This window comes from Vicugna pacos, chromosome 8 (genome assembly GCF_048564905.1).
Source record: "Vicugna pacos chromosome 8, VicPac4, whole genome shotgun sequence".
NCBI lineage: Eukaryota > Metazoa > Chordata > Mammalia > Artiodactyla > Camelidae > Vicugna > Vicugna pacos.
Window position 1 is genome coordinate 14,630,923 of NC_132994.1, and position 15,045 is coordinate 14,645,967.

The following is a 15,045-nucleotide window of genomic DNA, read 5'->3' on the forward strand; positions in this document are numbered from 1 at the left end:
CTTTTCCAAGGTAGTTTTCTGGTGAAAAAAGAAAACAAAACAAAACAAACCTGAAGCTCTAAAAAAGAGTGAAATGATTTCTTGAAATTTCTCTCAGCTTAAGATTCTATGATGGACAGCAACATATGTTTATAATCAATTAAAATGTGCTAGTTATTTTTAATGCCTCTTAAGCATAAGCTTTTGGGGAAAATAACTTAATTTACAATTTTAATAAATGCTACTGACTAATGGTGTGTTTAGTTAAAACTTAAACACAGACAAGAAAATGAAGTGCCTCATAACTTTAAAGTCAACCATTAATCAGGGATAATAACAGTGGTGATAACCGTTTTCACAGATGGGATTAGAAGCAAGTGGACAATAAGAATTTTAAGAAAAACATCAAATATCTAAAGCTTAAACTACAGCTGCTGGAATTTAGACAAGTTCAGCTGGCATCATCCAACTGGTGGCCTACAAATCCCATGAAATTAGATTTGCATTTATTATCATTGTGTACATAGTATGATTAGACCCTTAAAAGTATAATTGTTTTATCCCAAAAGTTTGTACAATGTTACCAGTTCAGTTTGTGCCTGTACTCTTTTTTCACCTCTTTGTTCTCTTTCATAGAAAAGTGACTATTCATAGGAGCAGTTATTTTCAGACCACAATTAAAGCTGGTCTGTCAAGTGGACCAATCCACCGGCTTGATATTCTGACACCTCTTCTGTTTCCCTAAGTCCGTCCTGCTCGTTACCCTCCAGAGCTGGAATGCGCTCTGAGCTGCTGGGCTGACACCCAGCTCTGCAGGTGCAGGTGGAATAGGGAGGGCCTGTCCAGAGACCGCAGGAGACTCTCAAATGACTGAAAATCAGGCTTATGTTTGAAAGTCTGTTTGGCCAATCAATATAATGCAAGTCTGACACAATTTCTTCCTATAAGACATAACAAATTCCAAATACAACGACCATTTAGCTGTCTCTAAGACTATTCACAAAGAAGTAAATATTATTGCTGTTGTTTGATATTAAGAATTGTTCTTCTCAACGAGTGAACAGTCAAAAATTGTATGGGTTCACATCAAGAGTGAACCCTAATGTAAACTATGGACTTTGATTGACAATAATGTGTCCATGTTGGTTCATCGATTGTACCAAATATGCCACACTGATGAGGGATGCTGAGGGGAGAGGAGTATATATGTGTGGGTGGGGAGGGCTATGTGCGAACTCTGTAATTTCTGCTCAATTAAGCTGTGAACTTGAAACTGCTCTAAAAAATAGTCTATTAATTAAAAACAAAAAAGGACACCTAAAAAAAAAAGGTAAAAATAATCAAAGTTTTTGCCACTGAAAGACCAGGATATAGTTGTCTGAAGAATGCACACACACTAAATGCCCCATTTTTCAGAGACAATCAGATAAAGTATTACTGCACTTATTTTAACTAATAAAATGCAAATGTGTCAAAAATTGTATAGGTTCAGACAATTTTTACAAAAAAACTCTGCTGAACTGGTAAAAATGTAAAATGGAGAATTTTATTGTAAGGAAACAAGGCATTGTTTGCTTTCAAGGAACCAAAACAAATGGCTAAGAACACGTGATTCTAAATGAAGAAAAAAAGACTGCTGTAATTAGCAGATTTCCTGCACCCTGGTGCTAATAAGTATTAAAAGCTATTAATGAGTCTTAATACGTTAAACAGTCTTCAGTACCTATAATTTGCTTGACAAGAATCTTTTTCATTGAAAAAAAAAAAGGAACAAGCATTAGTCTTGCACTATCTAAATAATTATGATTCACAGAACCAAAGGCACAACTTTTTGAGGTTCACTAATCATAGAATTTTCATGTTGGCAGGACTCGTAAGTTTATCTAATTCACCCTCCACATTTTACAGATGAGGAAACTGAGGCCCAGAGAATTAAAGGGACTTGTTCCCAAGAAGTAAGGCTAGCTGGTTTAGCAGATCTGAACTCTGCTCCATTGCTCCTTACACAAGAGCTCCCCCTACAGATGAACCACTATATTCCAAGGTGCCTTCCGGGAAAGGATGCCTCTAATGACTTGAATTTTTTTTTTTTAAATCAGGAGAAAATCAAACAAAAGTTTAATAAGGTGTACATATGGGAGAAAGCCGGGAGAACTGAGAAAGTCAATGACTTGATTTTGATTACAGCACATACAAGCCTCCTTTGAAATACCTTTGGTTTTACTTTCTTCTTTTTAAGCACAGATGTCCTAACCACCCTCATGGAACATCTAACCGAGGGAGAAATGAGACCACTGGGCTGAAAGGAAACAGTCAGCATGATGTCTTTGTGCAGATACTAGAGAAAGCATGTTTTCCCATCAAACAAAGAGCCAAGGGGCATGCTGCCTAAGAATGCGATGGACACAAACAAGACTGACACAAAACAGAAGATGCAGTTCCTGAACAGGACGAATGGGGGCTACCGGTAACGGCTTTCATATCCACCATCCTTTTCCAATGAAACAAAAGTATCGGCCAATGATGAATATGCATATCCTTTCCAGCAAGCACACCAGGAAATACTGTGACACTCAAGTGAACTTGCTCCTCTGTAACTTCCAGGTCACAAGGGCTCACTGCTGCAGAGGCACGCCTGTTTCAGAAACTGCACATGAGAATTAAACTAAAGCCTGAGAGAAGGAACACTCTCTTGGTTAAACCACGGAGTCTACCCAGGATCTCAGGACGTTTCAGACCTTGTCCCAGAGGGCATGCTCTGCAGCAGCCTCAACCGTTGGGGAATCTGAGCAAGGACATCCTCCCTCAGCAATTCCTTCAAAAATTCTGATGGAAAAAGAGAAAACTATTGCTAGGCACAGAGTAAATCGGTGTTAAACACATTCCTTACCTGTCCTTTATTATGACTTCGCCGCAGGACTGGCAGTAAAACGTGTAGCATTCTTGGGCTTGTGAGCTTTGATTAAACACTGAGAACAGTTCTAGAGGAAATCAAGAGAACAGCAAACCTCAGAGGTTTGGGACAAATATATTAACATATTTAAAGAGTTTAATAGCCATAATAAATTACTACCAATAAACACTGCTTATGATCTACCCAGAAGTACACATTTAGTTAGCATTATCTGATGACTCAACCAGAAGCAAATATTGTGAAGTGTTTTCGAAAACAGCAGATCTTGCTAACTGTCTCAGAATGAAGTATTGCTCTAGATTATCCACGTAACAGACTGTTACTTCTCTCATTCTAGAAATACTAACACTAAAGATAAGGGGAAAAGGAGCTATTCCTTTCATACCAAGCTAAATCCACAGTTTCCCCAGCCGCAGCTATCCTCTGCTATGCTTAGGTACAGATTTTCATCAGTGAGACTGCTGGTTAACAGAGTTCTTCAATTTAAGTTTAATTAGATTTAAACAAGGTTTATGTCCACTTTGGCATGTACAAACAAATTCTGTCTTGAAATTAGTCTCTATTGGGCAGGTCCCTGGGAATGAAATGGCTCCTAGGAAGACTTCGATATTCCAAGAGCAAAGCTCAATTTCTGATTAAAGCTATGGGAAAATATATAGCTTTATTTATAGAGCTGTAAAGGTAGTATATTCCTTCAGAATATTTCCTACAGAAAGAGCTGTAAAGGTAGTATATTCCTTCACTCAGTTTCCATTATTTCTTTCATAAATAAAGGAAACTTTCATTTTCAAAAAAACAAAAAAACAAAAAGCCAAACCCACAAAAATATTTGTCAAAAAAATCTGATGAAATGAGGTAATATTCATGAGAATCAAGCAATCTGACTTTGGCTTATTTTACTTTTTTAAGATTAAAAAGAAATTGATGCTAGAAAAGTCTAAGCCTTGGCAGCTAAAAATCCTTCTGGTTAATTTCTAGGAGTGCTCTATAGCACTAAGATGAAGCAGACAGTCATCTTTAACTGTGAGCAGATAATAAGGAGACCCACGCAATCTAAAATTTTCTTTTCATAACCAATAAACAAATTTTCACTGAAACACTGCCCTCTTCTGCTCACCCAGCACAGTGCACAGGCCCAGGTTCAAGTCTGAACCTCCAGGTAAGCAGCTTCCTGGGAAGCACTGTCACCTGGGGGTGAATCTACTGCTGGGGCTACATCAGATTTTTACTGTAGCCCATTCTGGGTCAAAGGTCATGATCTGACCTATGCATTCAAAACAGTGCAACAATAGTTCTACTCTAGTCCTTAAAAGAGCATTCTTATAGTTGAAAAGCCAACTTTTTCAAAGCCCCAGAATACAACTGAATGCTAAAAATTCAAACCTCACTTCCTACAATAGATTTTGATTCAAGTTTGTATCAGTACGCACCCATCTGATATTTATTCACTCAACAAATATTTATTCACCACTTATTGTGTGGAAAGCACTAAAGCAATTAAGTACTGAGGTATCTATTTTGCATACCCCTTCATGCTCGGCAGAACAGGCTTTTGAATGTTTTCCTTTGCAGACAGTTAAAGAAAATGTGTCTTAAAGATGTAAAGAAACTGGATACCAATGAATGCCAAGAATATGCAAACCAACACACAGCAGTCGATTTATTCTGTCCTACAGTTAAAACTAAACAATAATGTTTGCTGATTTAAATTTGCAAAAATAGTTCAAGTTTTGCTTTTTATATATTAACTGTTACAGAATATAGGTAGGCAACATGCCAGTTGTCTCTGGAAGGTCTCCCTCCATACTCCTTATGGGACCTAAAATCACAGTTCCAGAAAACCAGCAGATCTGAAAACACTGTGGCTTTCATGCCTGCCTTTCCCCAGTTTCCTGATAGGACGCAAGATTCCTGCTGTTACTGTTACTGTTCATCATTGCTAAAGACACGTGATGACATCACAGGAGCCAGATTCCCATGGCTTCTTCCCCGAAACAGCACTTCCTCTGCCCATCGCTAGGTACACACAGGGAGTCTGCTAGTCTTTTTCCCATCTTGATGACATCTTCTCTCCATGGTTATTCCTACAGCCATTCTTAGGTTTGTCCCATGCCACTTAAGCTCCAAGACATTTCTCTTTCCTACCCCTTGTTCCTAAAACCAACTCTGCCCAATTCAGACTAGCTATTCACTAACCCAGGACTTGAGCAAAAATCACTCCCCAGCAAAAAAGGAGCAAAACTCCCTATACTTCTCTTTCCAAAGCCAGGATAGAGCTCAAGAGAACACCTGACATCTCCTACATGGCTCTTCAGACAATCCTGCCAACCCACCTCTGGGCTCCATGCAGCTCAAGTGAAAGTCTTAGTACTGATGAGGCAACAGCGAAATCTCAAGTACACCTGTAAGAACTATAAACCTTCTCTGATAACAAGCACCACATCCATTTTTACAGCCTCTATTCCCCCCTTTGACATCATTTTTAATCATCCAATGCATATTACTTTCATGGTAAGAGAAGCAATGAACCAATAATGTTACACAATAAATTATTCTGGGAAACATTTCTATTGTCTTACTGAATCAACGTGCAAATAATGAAATATTGGAAATAACAGGCATAGCAACAAAGTCAAAATATGCATCAAAGTCAATTTCAGAATCTTTATACCTTCTCTCTATTTGGAAATGTCTCTGCATGAATGAGATCATCTCCTTCATTCAGTTCTCTGGCCAAACATTACCTCCTCTCAGTGGCCTTCCCTGACCCTCATCCCCTCCTAGTCACACCCTGTCCCATTATTCAGCTTTATTTTGCCCATAGCACTTAGCTTTGTATCCAAGTAACTTGTTCATTATCTGTTCCCACCCATTACAATGTAAGCCCCATGAGGGCAGAGACCTTCCCAGCTTGTCCACATCCGTATCCCCAGCACCTAGATCAATGAGCTAATAAGTTGAAAGAGTGAATTTCTACATAATGCTTTAAAATCAACCAGGACTTATGTAATTGCCATCTGATTTCATCTTCAATTTTACAGTTAAAGAAACAAACCAGGATATATAAAATAGATAAACAAGGTCCTACTGTATAGTACCGTGAACTATATTCAGTACCTTGTAACAGCCTATAATGAAAAAGAACATGAAGAGAAGTATATATGTGTGTATAAATGAATCACTATGCTGTACACCAGAAATTAACACAACATTGTAAATAGACTATACTTCAATAATTTTTTTTTTAAACAAAGCTGGGAGTATGTGGGAAATCTCTGTACCTTCAGCTCAATTTTGCTGTGAACCTAAAAGTGCTCTAAAAAATGAAGTCTATTGTGGGGGGGAGCACTTAAAAAAAAAGCAAAAGAAACAAAGCCTCAGAAAAATTAAATGACAGGTTCAACTGCACGCAGATAATAACGGGCAGAGCTAGCAAAAAACCTAGGTCTTCTGGACCCCCAGATCTTTCCATGCAGCTATGAGCAGTTGTTTTCACCTGGGAAAAGTTCAACTTTTCAAAGGGACAAGCCCCTTTGATTTGTAATGGAAAAGCAAATGCAGAGCCAGGAACGCCAGGGCTACTCACTCCTGCAGACTTCGGCCCGAGCCTGCAGTCGCAGGTGCAGCCCCTCCCCAGCCACGTGCCGCAGCCCCCGGCAAGACGACGGCACCAGCCTGACCTCTGCTGGCAGCCAGAGCTCTGTGCAGCCTGCGGGCGTTTGCATCCGGAGCGAGAACGGTGTTACAGAAACTTCCAGGGGCATTCCTCCTTCCCTAGGATCTCTGGGAATTGAAAATAACACACAAGAAAATCATTTATCATTGATTAAAGCCACGTGACGAAAGAAACAAAAACGGCTAGGGATCCCTCTGTTTCTCTTCAAGATGGGCCCTAAATTGTCACTGTCCCAGAAAAGTAGCAGTGAATCGATCGTAAAGGAAACCAAGCTGTACTAGGTTTAGACGAGGTCAGAGTCCATTTCGCTGTCACTGTAACACGCAAGTTCTGGGAATATTTTTTATTATTGCTGCTGCTTTTTTAAGGTAACGGTGCATTTTTCAGCGTGCACTTTTTTCCGTAGCTAATGAATCTGAGTACCAACTGTCTTCCATCTCAATGCTTCCTCCACCTACTCCAGCCTGGCCCTGTCCCCGGGTTGCTCCTGGAGCCATTCTGCCGCACAACCTCATTTCCCTGTGCTCCCACCGTTTCCTCCCACCAGTCTCCCCGACCACAGCTTCTGCGAACCAGCACAATCAAATGCCAGTTGGTCATACATCACGCGCTTGTTCTTCAAAGTATTTTTGGCCAGAGAATTCAACAAGGCAACCTAAGACAGAGGCTTCTTCATCTTTGCATCCCTTGACCCTAGCATGCTTTTGATATTTAAGTAACAAGATATTTTTTCTGCGCCCTGCTGCCTCTACCCCAAGTAGGGGAACAAGTAAGTAAACAGGAATGATCAAGGGAGCTTTAAAACGACGTTGTAATTATTCATGACAAATACAGGGGACTATGGAAGCACATGGAGGGGTGCAGGGACTACCACAGGCCCAGCACTTAGTAAATGTTATTTGAATAATGAATAGATGAGTGAGTGAAATATTCTTGCTTCTGAAGCCAGCATTTCAATGATGTTTTATTTTACTGACAGTAAATTAAAGCATGGATATTTGATCGAAGGAAGTCAGCACTACATGAAACAAAAGGTACAGGAGAAAAAAACTTTGTCAATTTTAGAATTTAAAAAAATAAAGAAAACAATCTAGTGATGTATGAATACCAGGCATGAAAAGACTAATCCAATACACTACAAACACAGATCACTTGGTGTAGGCAATAAAGAGTAAAACACAGTTTAAAAGTGTAAAACCCATTCTTAGTTCACAGGTTGTACCAAAACAGACCACAGGTTAGATTTGGCCCGTGGGCCAGAGTTTGCCAACCACTGCTTTAAAGATACACAATTTTTCCAGTTTGCTACTTCAGTTATTTTCCAACTGGACTGTATAGTTGCACTTGGAAATGTCTCAAGGGAAGCCACTGAATTCCTAAGACCCCCGCCCCACCCACCTCTGGCTTACCACCCTTTACCCCCATCCCCTTCCTGAAAAATTCAGCCAGTTACATTGGGCCTAAGAAGCAGGCATCTTTGCAAGAGTGGGAGAGCCACCGCAGCCTGGGATATATCTGAGAAACCCAGCAGGGTGAGGAGCACATCCACCAGGAGGGCCGCCAGCAAGGATTTCAGATCCTAAGAGCAGTGAGGTGGAAATCTGAGCAGCAGCAGGGGATGCAGCTCAGCATGGTTTCAGAGCCTACCTTAGTCAGCTCCAGCTGCTATAACAAAATACCACAGAATGGGTGGCTTCAACAGTAGATATTTATTTTTATAGTTCTGGAGGCTGGGAAGTCCCAGATCAAGACTGAGTTCTTGGGGAGGGCCCGTCTGGCTTGGAGACAGCAGCCTTCTCACATATTCTGACACGGCAGAGAGAGGAAACTCTGGTGTCTCTTCTTATAAGGACACTAATTCCATCATGGTGGCTCCTACCTCATGACCTCACAGAAACCTATCTCCTGATACCATCACATGGGGTTTCATTCAATTCATTTTACATATAAATTTTGAGGAGACAAAAACATTCAGTCTGTAACATAGCCCAAGCAGGTGAGTGGAGGGAAGGGAAGTGGCAAAGGATGCCAACAGAAGGTTAATCACGTAGAGTGGAATTGACCGAGTAAAGACATGTCACGAGGATGATGGAAGCCAAGATTCTCACTGTGGGAGAACAGTTACAAAAGGGAGAAAACCAGAATGGATCCTATGAGAGTAGACTAGAATTTGAAATTCCTGGGTGAAGTCATGGTTTCCAATGTACATAAACAGAGTAATAAATATAGATATATATGTATGTGTATTATGACAGATTTACAAACATACACATACACACTCATACATAATACATACATGAACATCATACATATGTCACATACACACCCTAGTTCTGTCTACCAGCGGGTCTGGGAGAAGTGACTCTCCAACAGCAATGAGCACATATAGTGCCCAGATCTTGGTTTCTAAAGGTCATTTTCCACTTAAAAACAAAGGAACAAAAATGAAAGAAAAATATTTTTGCAGTGTTTCTTGCAAAAATAACTACATGAAGGGCTGGGACAGGAAAAGAATGAGATGAGCCTGGAACATCTTTCTGTGCAACAAAGTAAAGAATAAATCAAAGAATGATAGGGACATGTCAAAAAAAAAACCTCCAAAGAAGTCATCTTGAAGGGCCTCCCCCTGGCCACATCTGGTGGTAATGTGAGCAAAAAAGTAACCCACAGAACCATGGGTCTATACTGATGTAAATGAATGAATGAATAAAATCAAAGTATGATGAGGAACAGGGTATCTACATAGCCTCAAAGGACCTCTCCAATTAATACTTTTGGATTATGAAGAGAAAATGAGTGACTTTACGATCAAGAAGCCTGGCAGACACCACCTTATTTAAGTGCCCAAAGTTAATGTGAACTTTAATGGAACAAATCAAAATCATGTGCCACTTGATAGGAAGCAAAGAGAACAGAGCATCAATTCTGTGATATTCCTGCCAAAGATATATAACCTGAATCTAATCTTTGGGAAACATAAGACAAAACCAAATGGAGGGATAGTTTACAAAATAACTGGGCTGTAATCTTCGAAAGTGTTAGTATCATTAAAATTAAGGGAAACCAAGGAACTCTTCCAGACTGAAAGAGAAATGGAAACATGATAATGCCATGCGTTACTCTGAGCTGGATTCCTGTGCTGTTACAGATATTAGACAACTGGAAACACTTGAATAAGGTCTGAGTATAAAGATGGGAGAATCATTTCCCAGTTTTGAGAGCTGCATGCTGGTTACGGAAGATAACGTCCTTATTTGTAGGAAATCCACAGTAAAGTACTCAGGAGTGACAGCAGCTCACTCTCAAGTTCAAGATTGTTCCAAAACAGTTTTTGAGACCCTAATTGTCCACTTCTTTTATATGGGAGGCTTTTGTCACTATTCTCTTGTACTCCTTCAGGTGTCACATTCTGCTCAAAACTCTCTAATAACTTCACATCTCACCCTGAGTCCAAGCTAAAGTCCCTTTCAGTGGTCCCAGAGCCAGCTGTTAAAATTCCAGGCATTTTGCAAATCAGTTGACCTCACTTTGGTAGTATGGCATCCTCTGTGGTGAAAGTATTTACACCATAGGATCAGTCAGTCAGAGAGGAGTTTTGTCCATTTGTTTGGTTTTCTTGGAGAGCAGGTGGTTAAACATTTACCAGCGCACCACTATAAGACCCTTAACTATGTGTCCCACCAGTCCACCCACATCCCTGCATACTTTCTGTTCTCTCAGAGGGAAACAGTCTTCCACTGCATATCATATAGTCCAAACCTCACTCCTTTCAGTTATTGCTAAAATCTTGCTTTCTTGTTTGGAACAAGGCGTTGGAATTTTCTCTCCCTTTTTCTGTTTCTTTTTTTCTAAGTACATATCTCTATTCATTATAACATATATTTGTGTATTTTCCACGCACCTCTTGCCCACAGCCACCATTAGACTACACACTCGTTGGGAGCAAGTACAACCTATTTGGAGAATGGTTTAGCAGTTTCTTGTAAAGTAAAGCCTCCATCTACCCTATGACCCAGCAAAAATCCGTATGCAACAATGCACAGCAGCTTTATTCATAATAAGCAAGCTCTAGAAACACACAAAATATCCAGCATTGAAGAATGGAGAAATGAACTGTCATAGAGTCACACAGTGGAAAACTAGTCAGCAGGAGAAAGAATGGGCTATTGATATATATGCAGTGACACAGATGAAACATGAATCTCAGAAACACTGTTGAAGGAAAGCAGTCAGAAACAAACAGGCACGGGGGCAAGGAGGGTATAGCTCAAGTGGCAGAGTGCATACTTAGCATACCCATGGTCCTGGGTTCAATCCCCAGCACCTCCTCTAAAAATAAATACGTAAACCTAATTACCTCCCCCCAAAAGATAAATAAATGAATTAAAAAAAAAAACAAGTACATACTGTGTCAGTCCATTTAGACATAGTTCAAGAAATGGCAAACTAACCTTTGCTGAATGAAATCAGAACAGTGGTTGCTTTTAGAGTAGGGGGGATTGACTGATGATAAAACTCAATAGCCAAAGACCAACAGGGGCAACCAGTAGTCCAGCAAAGTTAGGTTTGTTAACTTACTTAAACAGGGGAGAGTAATCCAGGAGAACAGTGAAGGGTCGCTTTGATGAGAGGAAGTAGGGAGGTTGTCTTGCCTTGCTTTGCTTTGCTTTGTGTTAGGTGTGGGCTCCAAATAACCTTAAGAGATGAATTTGAATTGCACATGCAGCACTTTTTTGAACTTATGATTTGAGAAGAGGCGGGGGCAGAAACGGAGGGGAGAAAGAGAAAGAACAGTAATAAACATTGTCCTCATTTCACAATTGAAAAAATTCAAATTAAAGGATTCTGCTCTGGTGAAGAAGCTGTTAGGCAGTTAGATAGAAATGAGCACTAGGCAGGGGGAGAGGATGGAAAGGAACAACCAAGAAAATAACAGTACGTCTGCACTTAGGATAAGGGACTCCTGAAACTTTTACTTCCTCTAAACGAGGGCCAGCAAAAGAAGCCAGTTAAAATCAAAACCCTGCAGCTGCCTGTAAGAGAAGAACTCAGCGTAACTTGACCCAATGAACCTGCCCAAAAGGGGATGGGAGTGGCAGAGCACAAGAATCCTGAGTTTTCAATCAACCTGAGTACAAGGAACCTGAGCTGTCAATCAGCCTGATCACTCAAAGAACCTGAGACTCAAATGAATCACGAAAACGCCCCTAAGCCAGGATATAAAAACAGGAAAAACAAAGGAACACCATTTTTCCTCTCTTGCATGGGCCCGCTCCCAGTTCTCGGGAGTCTACTATCTTTCACTACCTTTTTACTTCACTAATAAAAATCTTGCTTATATCACGCTTTTTGTCTCTCATTAAAAATTCTTTTGGGGGAGGGGGGGCTAAGAACCGAGGTAATTATTTTCCTTTTCCCGGTAACAAAGCTTGGATTTGAATCCAGTTCTCATGCTAAATCCAAAACTGCCACACCAGATTCCTGGCTGATTTCAGAAAACCAGAGAAGGCGAAGCATCAGTCTACCTCAGAGTGGAGCTGTGTAATAAAATTTTCAGGATTTTAACATCTAATTTACTCTGCTGGAAACAGCAGTCACAAAGGAAAAGTCGACGGACCACATACTACCACTTTTCTCACTAGTTCCTTCTTTGTCTAATGAGAATAGCAAGGTAAAGGCTTGCAGACTTCTCATTGAAGCTCGGAATATGAATAAAAGAATGAGCTCCAAGAAGTCTGCAAACTTTGCTAGTAGTTCACTGAACACGTGTTTATTGAACCACTGTGTCAATAAACTCTGCATAGAGAACAGTTTGGAGAGAGAAAAAAATTACCAGAGTTCGTGTACAAAACAGGAAGCGCTCACACTGGAACAGACCTTATAACGAGGGTCCCAAAAAGAGGCAAATAAAGCTTTTTTTTTTCTTTTTGGGGGCACAGTTTTGCTGGAAATACAGGGCACTGTCAGTGGTACATTAGGGTTCCTCAAACTTTAAGGTTCACCTCAATCCTGGGAAGCGTGTTAAAATGTCACTTCAGAGTCAGCATTTCTAGTGTGGGGTGAGCAATGCATTCCTAAAAACTCCCAGGTGATGTCGAGACTGTCAGTCGACGGGAAACGAGGACCCTGGGGTGGGGACCCTCCACTTTGAGAGGCTCTAAGAAACTGGAAAAAAACCCCTCCACAATCCGTCCTTCCGAGGCAGGCGGAGCCGGCCCGGGCAGCCGAAAAGCGAGCTAGGCTGCGCCCAGGAGCCCGCACTCCACCGCCGGCCTTACCCCAGGATCAGCAGCGCGCTCTGCAGCCGCGTCCGCACCTCCAGGAACACGCGCGCCGGTGCCACAGCCGCCGCCATGGCGGCCGCCCGGCCGGGAGTCCTGCCCGACTGGAGCGACACGGCCCCGGCGCGGCTGCACGTGCGGCCGGAGCACGAGCGGCGGCGGCGGCGCCCGCGCGGGCCTCCCGGACCCCGGCGGCAGGCGGCCTGCCAGCCCACAGCGCCACCTGCCGGACGGAGAGCGCGCCGCCGCGACGACTCGATCTAGGGGGCGTGAGCATTTTCAAATCCGGCCTATGGGAGTGAGCGCTGAGCAAGGTGGGCGGGGAGAGCCAAACTGTCCTCCCACCCTGCTGACCTGATGCTTCAGGCTCCCTGGAAATGACCTTCAAAATCAGACCCCGAGTACAGTCCTTTGGCTACCGTGGGTAGGGATGAGGCTGGAAGAAAGGGAGATGATGGAGGCGGGGCTATATAGGCAGGCATTGTGCCCAGGAGCCGAGTTCCCCACCCCAAGTACACTTTACCTTTCGTTTTCTTTTAAGTTAATGAACTAGCGTCTCTTTTTTATGAGTGCTGGTCGGTCATTTAGTAGCTCTCCTCTGTCTGAGGCAACAAATGTCCAGGATTTACTTGGCATTGTTTCTCAATTTAGACCTCATCGCTCCAAGATGGAAATGGTGGCGAAAATGTGATGTTTTCTGTTATCCATGCAGAAGAGAGTGTGGTTAAATCCAGTATGAATCACAGGATTAAGCATTCCTATAATCTCTGTAAAGAAGAAGATGAGAATGATTCCATATGTACATTTCCATGATTCACTTTAGTAAAAGTAATAACTGATTCAGGGAAGTTGTAATCTCATTGCTACCAAAAGATGATTTTGGAAAGTTTGACCCAGTAAAGAAAAGGATCTACTATAATGTAAGTACTTATCATGGGAAAATATTAAAATACAAGGCCATGGTAGAATTATAATAAGTATTCATTTAAAGCAAGAAGCTTAAGAAAAAGAAATGAACCAGAAACAATGATTGCTTGTATGCAGAAAATTGTATATTTATTGATGTTCAAATTTATCATTTTATGGTCATAATTACCATATATCAAACATTAATTTGAAGATTTTTCCAAATAAATAATAAAGCTATGTCCCTAGAGATACTAGTTTAAGACAATTTTTCTAAAATCCATATTTGGAGTTTTTAAAGTTTGTTGTTTTGCTTCACAAATTCCTGTATCCATCAGAATTAATTCAAAATCATGGATGAAGGTAACAATGCAGTTAACAGAATTAAATTTACTGCTATTTCTTCTCATACAATGGTAATGAAGGGTGATGATTTTGATGGAAGAAATTTTCACATATTAGATAGGTTATGAGAAACACATTCTGGCTTGAACGTTAAGCTAACAGAAACAGCCTATTTGTGTCCTACTAAATATGCATTGTACATCTGCCTTGACCATTAAAGAAAAGAATGCAATAAAAAGGCAATCAAAATGGAGCCAGCTGGCCATTGTGGACACGGTCTCAGACACATTCCTGCATCACTAAGAAACTGAATTTTCTGAACTATATCAGATTCAAGGACACATCCAGCCATTGTCAAAACAGTATCTGCTAGCAGCTACCAGCTGCAACCGTTTAGTCCTGAGCTCTCCCCTTCTAACTATGCAACCATTTTGGAACTCAACCAATCCTTACTTAACAAGCACCTTTACTTCTTGCCAACTCCAGTCCTAAGTCTTGACAAATAACTCATGAAATTGTGCGTGTTTTTAAGCTTCCCGCATTTTGTAGTTCAGTGGAACACAAGTCAAGTGTTTCTTCAATCTGTGTTTCCCAGGCTGTAGTCCTCGATTTGGCTTAAATAAAACTCTTTTCTATTTCTATCATATACTAGTTTATTATTTCCCTCCACATTTTCAACACCTCACATCTTCCACCTTTCCTTCTCAAGGCTATTCAGTGCTTAGCTGACACATTATATTGAAACATATACTATTCTTAACACAGCACGCTCTTCATAATTGGTGTTTGATTAGTTTTAAAGATTGCTATATTTCATATTACAGTCACACATTAGCAAAAGAACTCATTTTTGACCCTTCATTTTAGGCAAAAAGGTGCAATCTTCCACGTAACTACATGATTTAGAGAGTTCTAGAATCAAAATTGGTCCTAACGTGGTAACA

General features: G+C 40.9%; 1 protein-coding gene across 5 annotated transcripts in view; it reads right to left on the reverse strand.

Moving 5' to 3' along the window:
- UBE3D (ubiquitin protein ligase E3D) overlaps positions 1-13,053 on the reverse strand; it is a 605,228-nt gene extending 592,175 nt beyond the window's left edge. For all 5 annotated transcript variants that reach the window (XR_012074809.1, XR_012074808.1, XM_015251440.3 and 2 more), the window contains exons 1-3: positions 12,848-13,053; positions 6,480-6,676; positions 2,870-2,960 (exon numbers count right to left, since the gene is read on the reverse strand). Coding sequence is in view for 3 of the 5 variants with exons in the window: in XM_015251440.3 (XP_015106926.2) it covers positions 2,870-2,960; positions 6,480-6,676; positions 12,848-12,924 (365 nt within the window). In the remaining 2 variants the exon portion in view is untranslated. The remainder of the gene's footprint in view (positions 1-2,869; positions 2,961-6,479; positions 6,677-12,847) is intronic.
- Between the last annotated feature and the right edge of the window lie 1,992 nt (positions 13,054-15,045).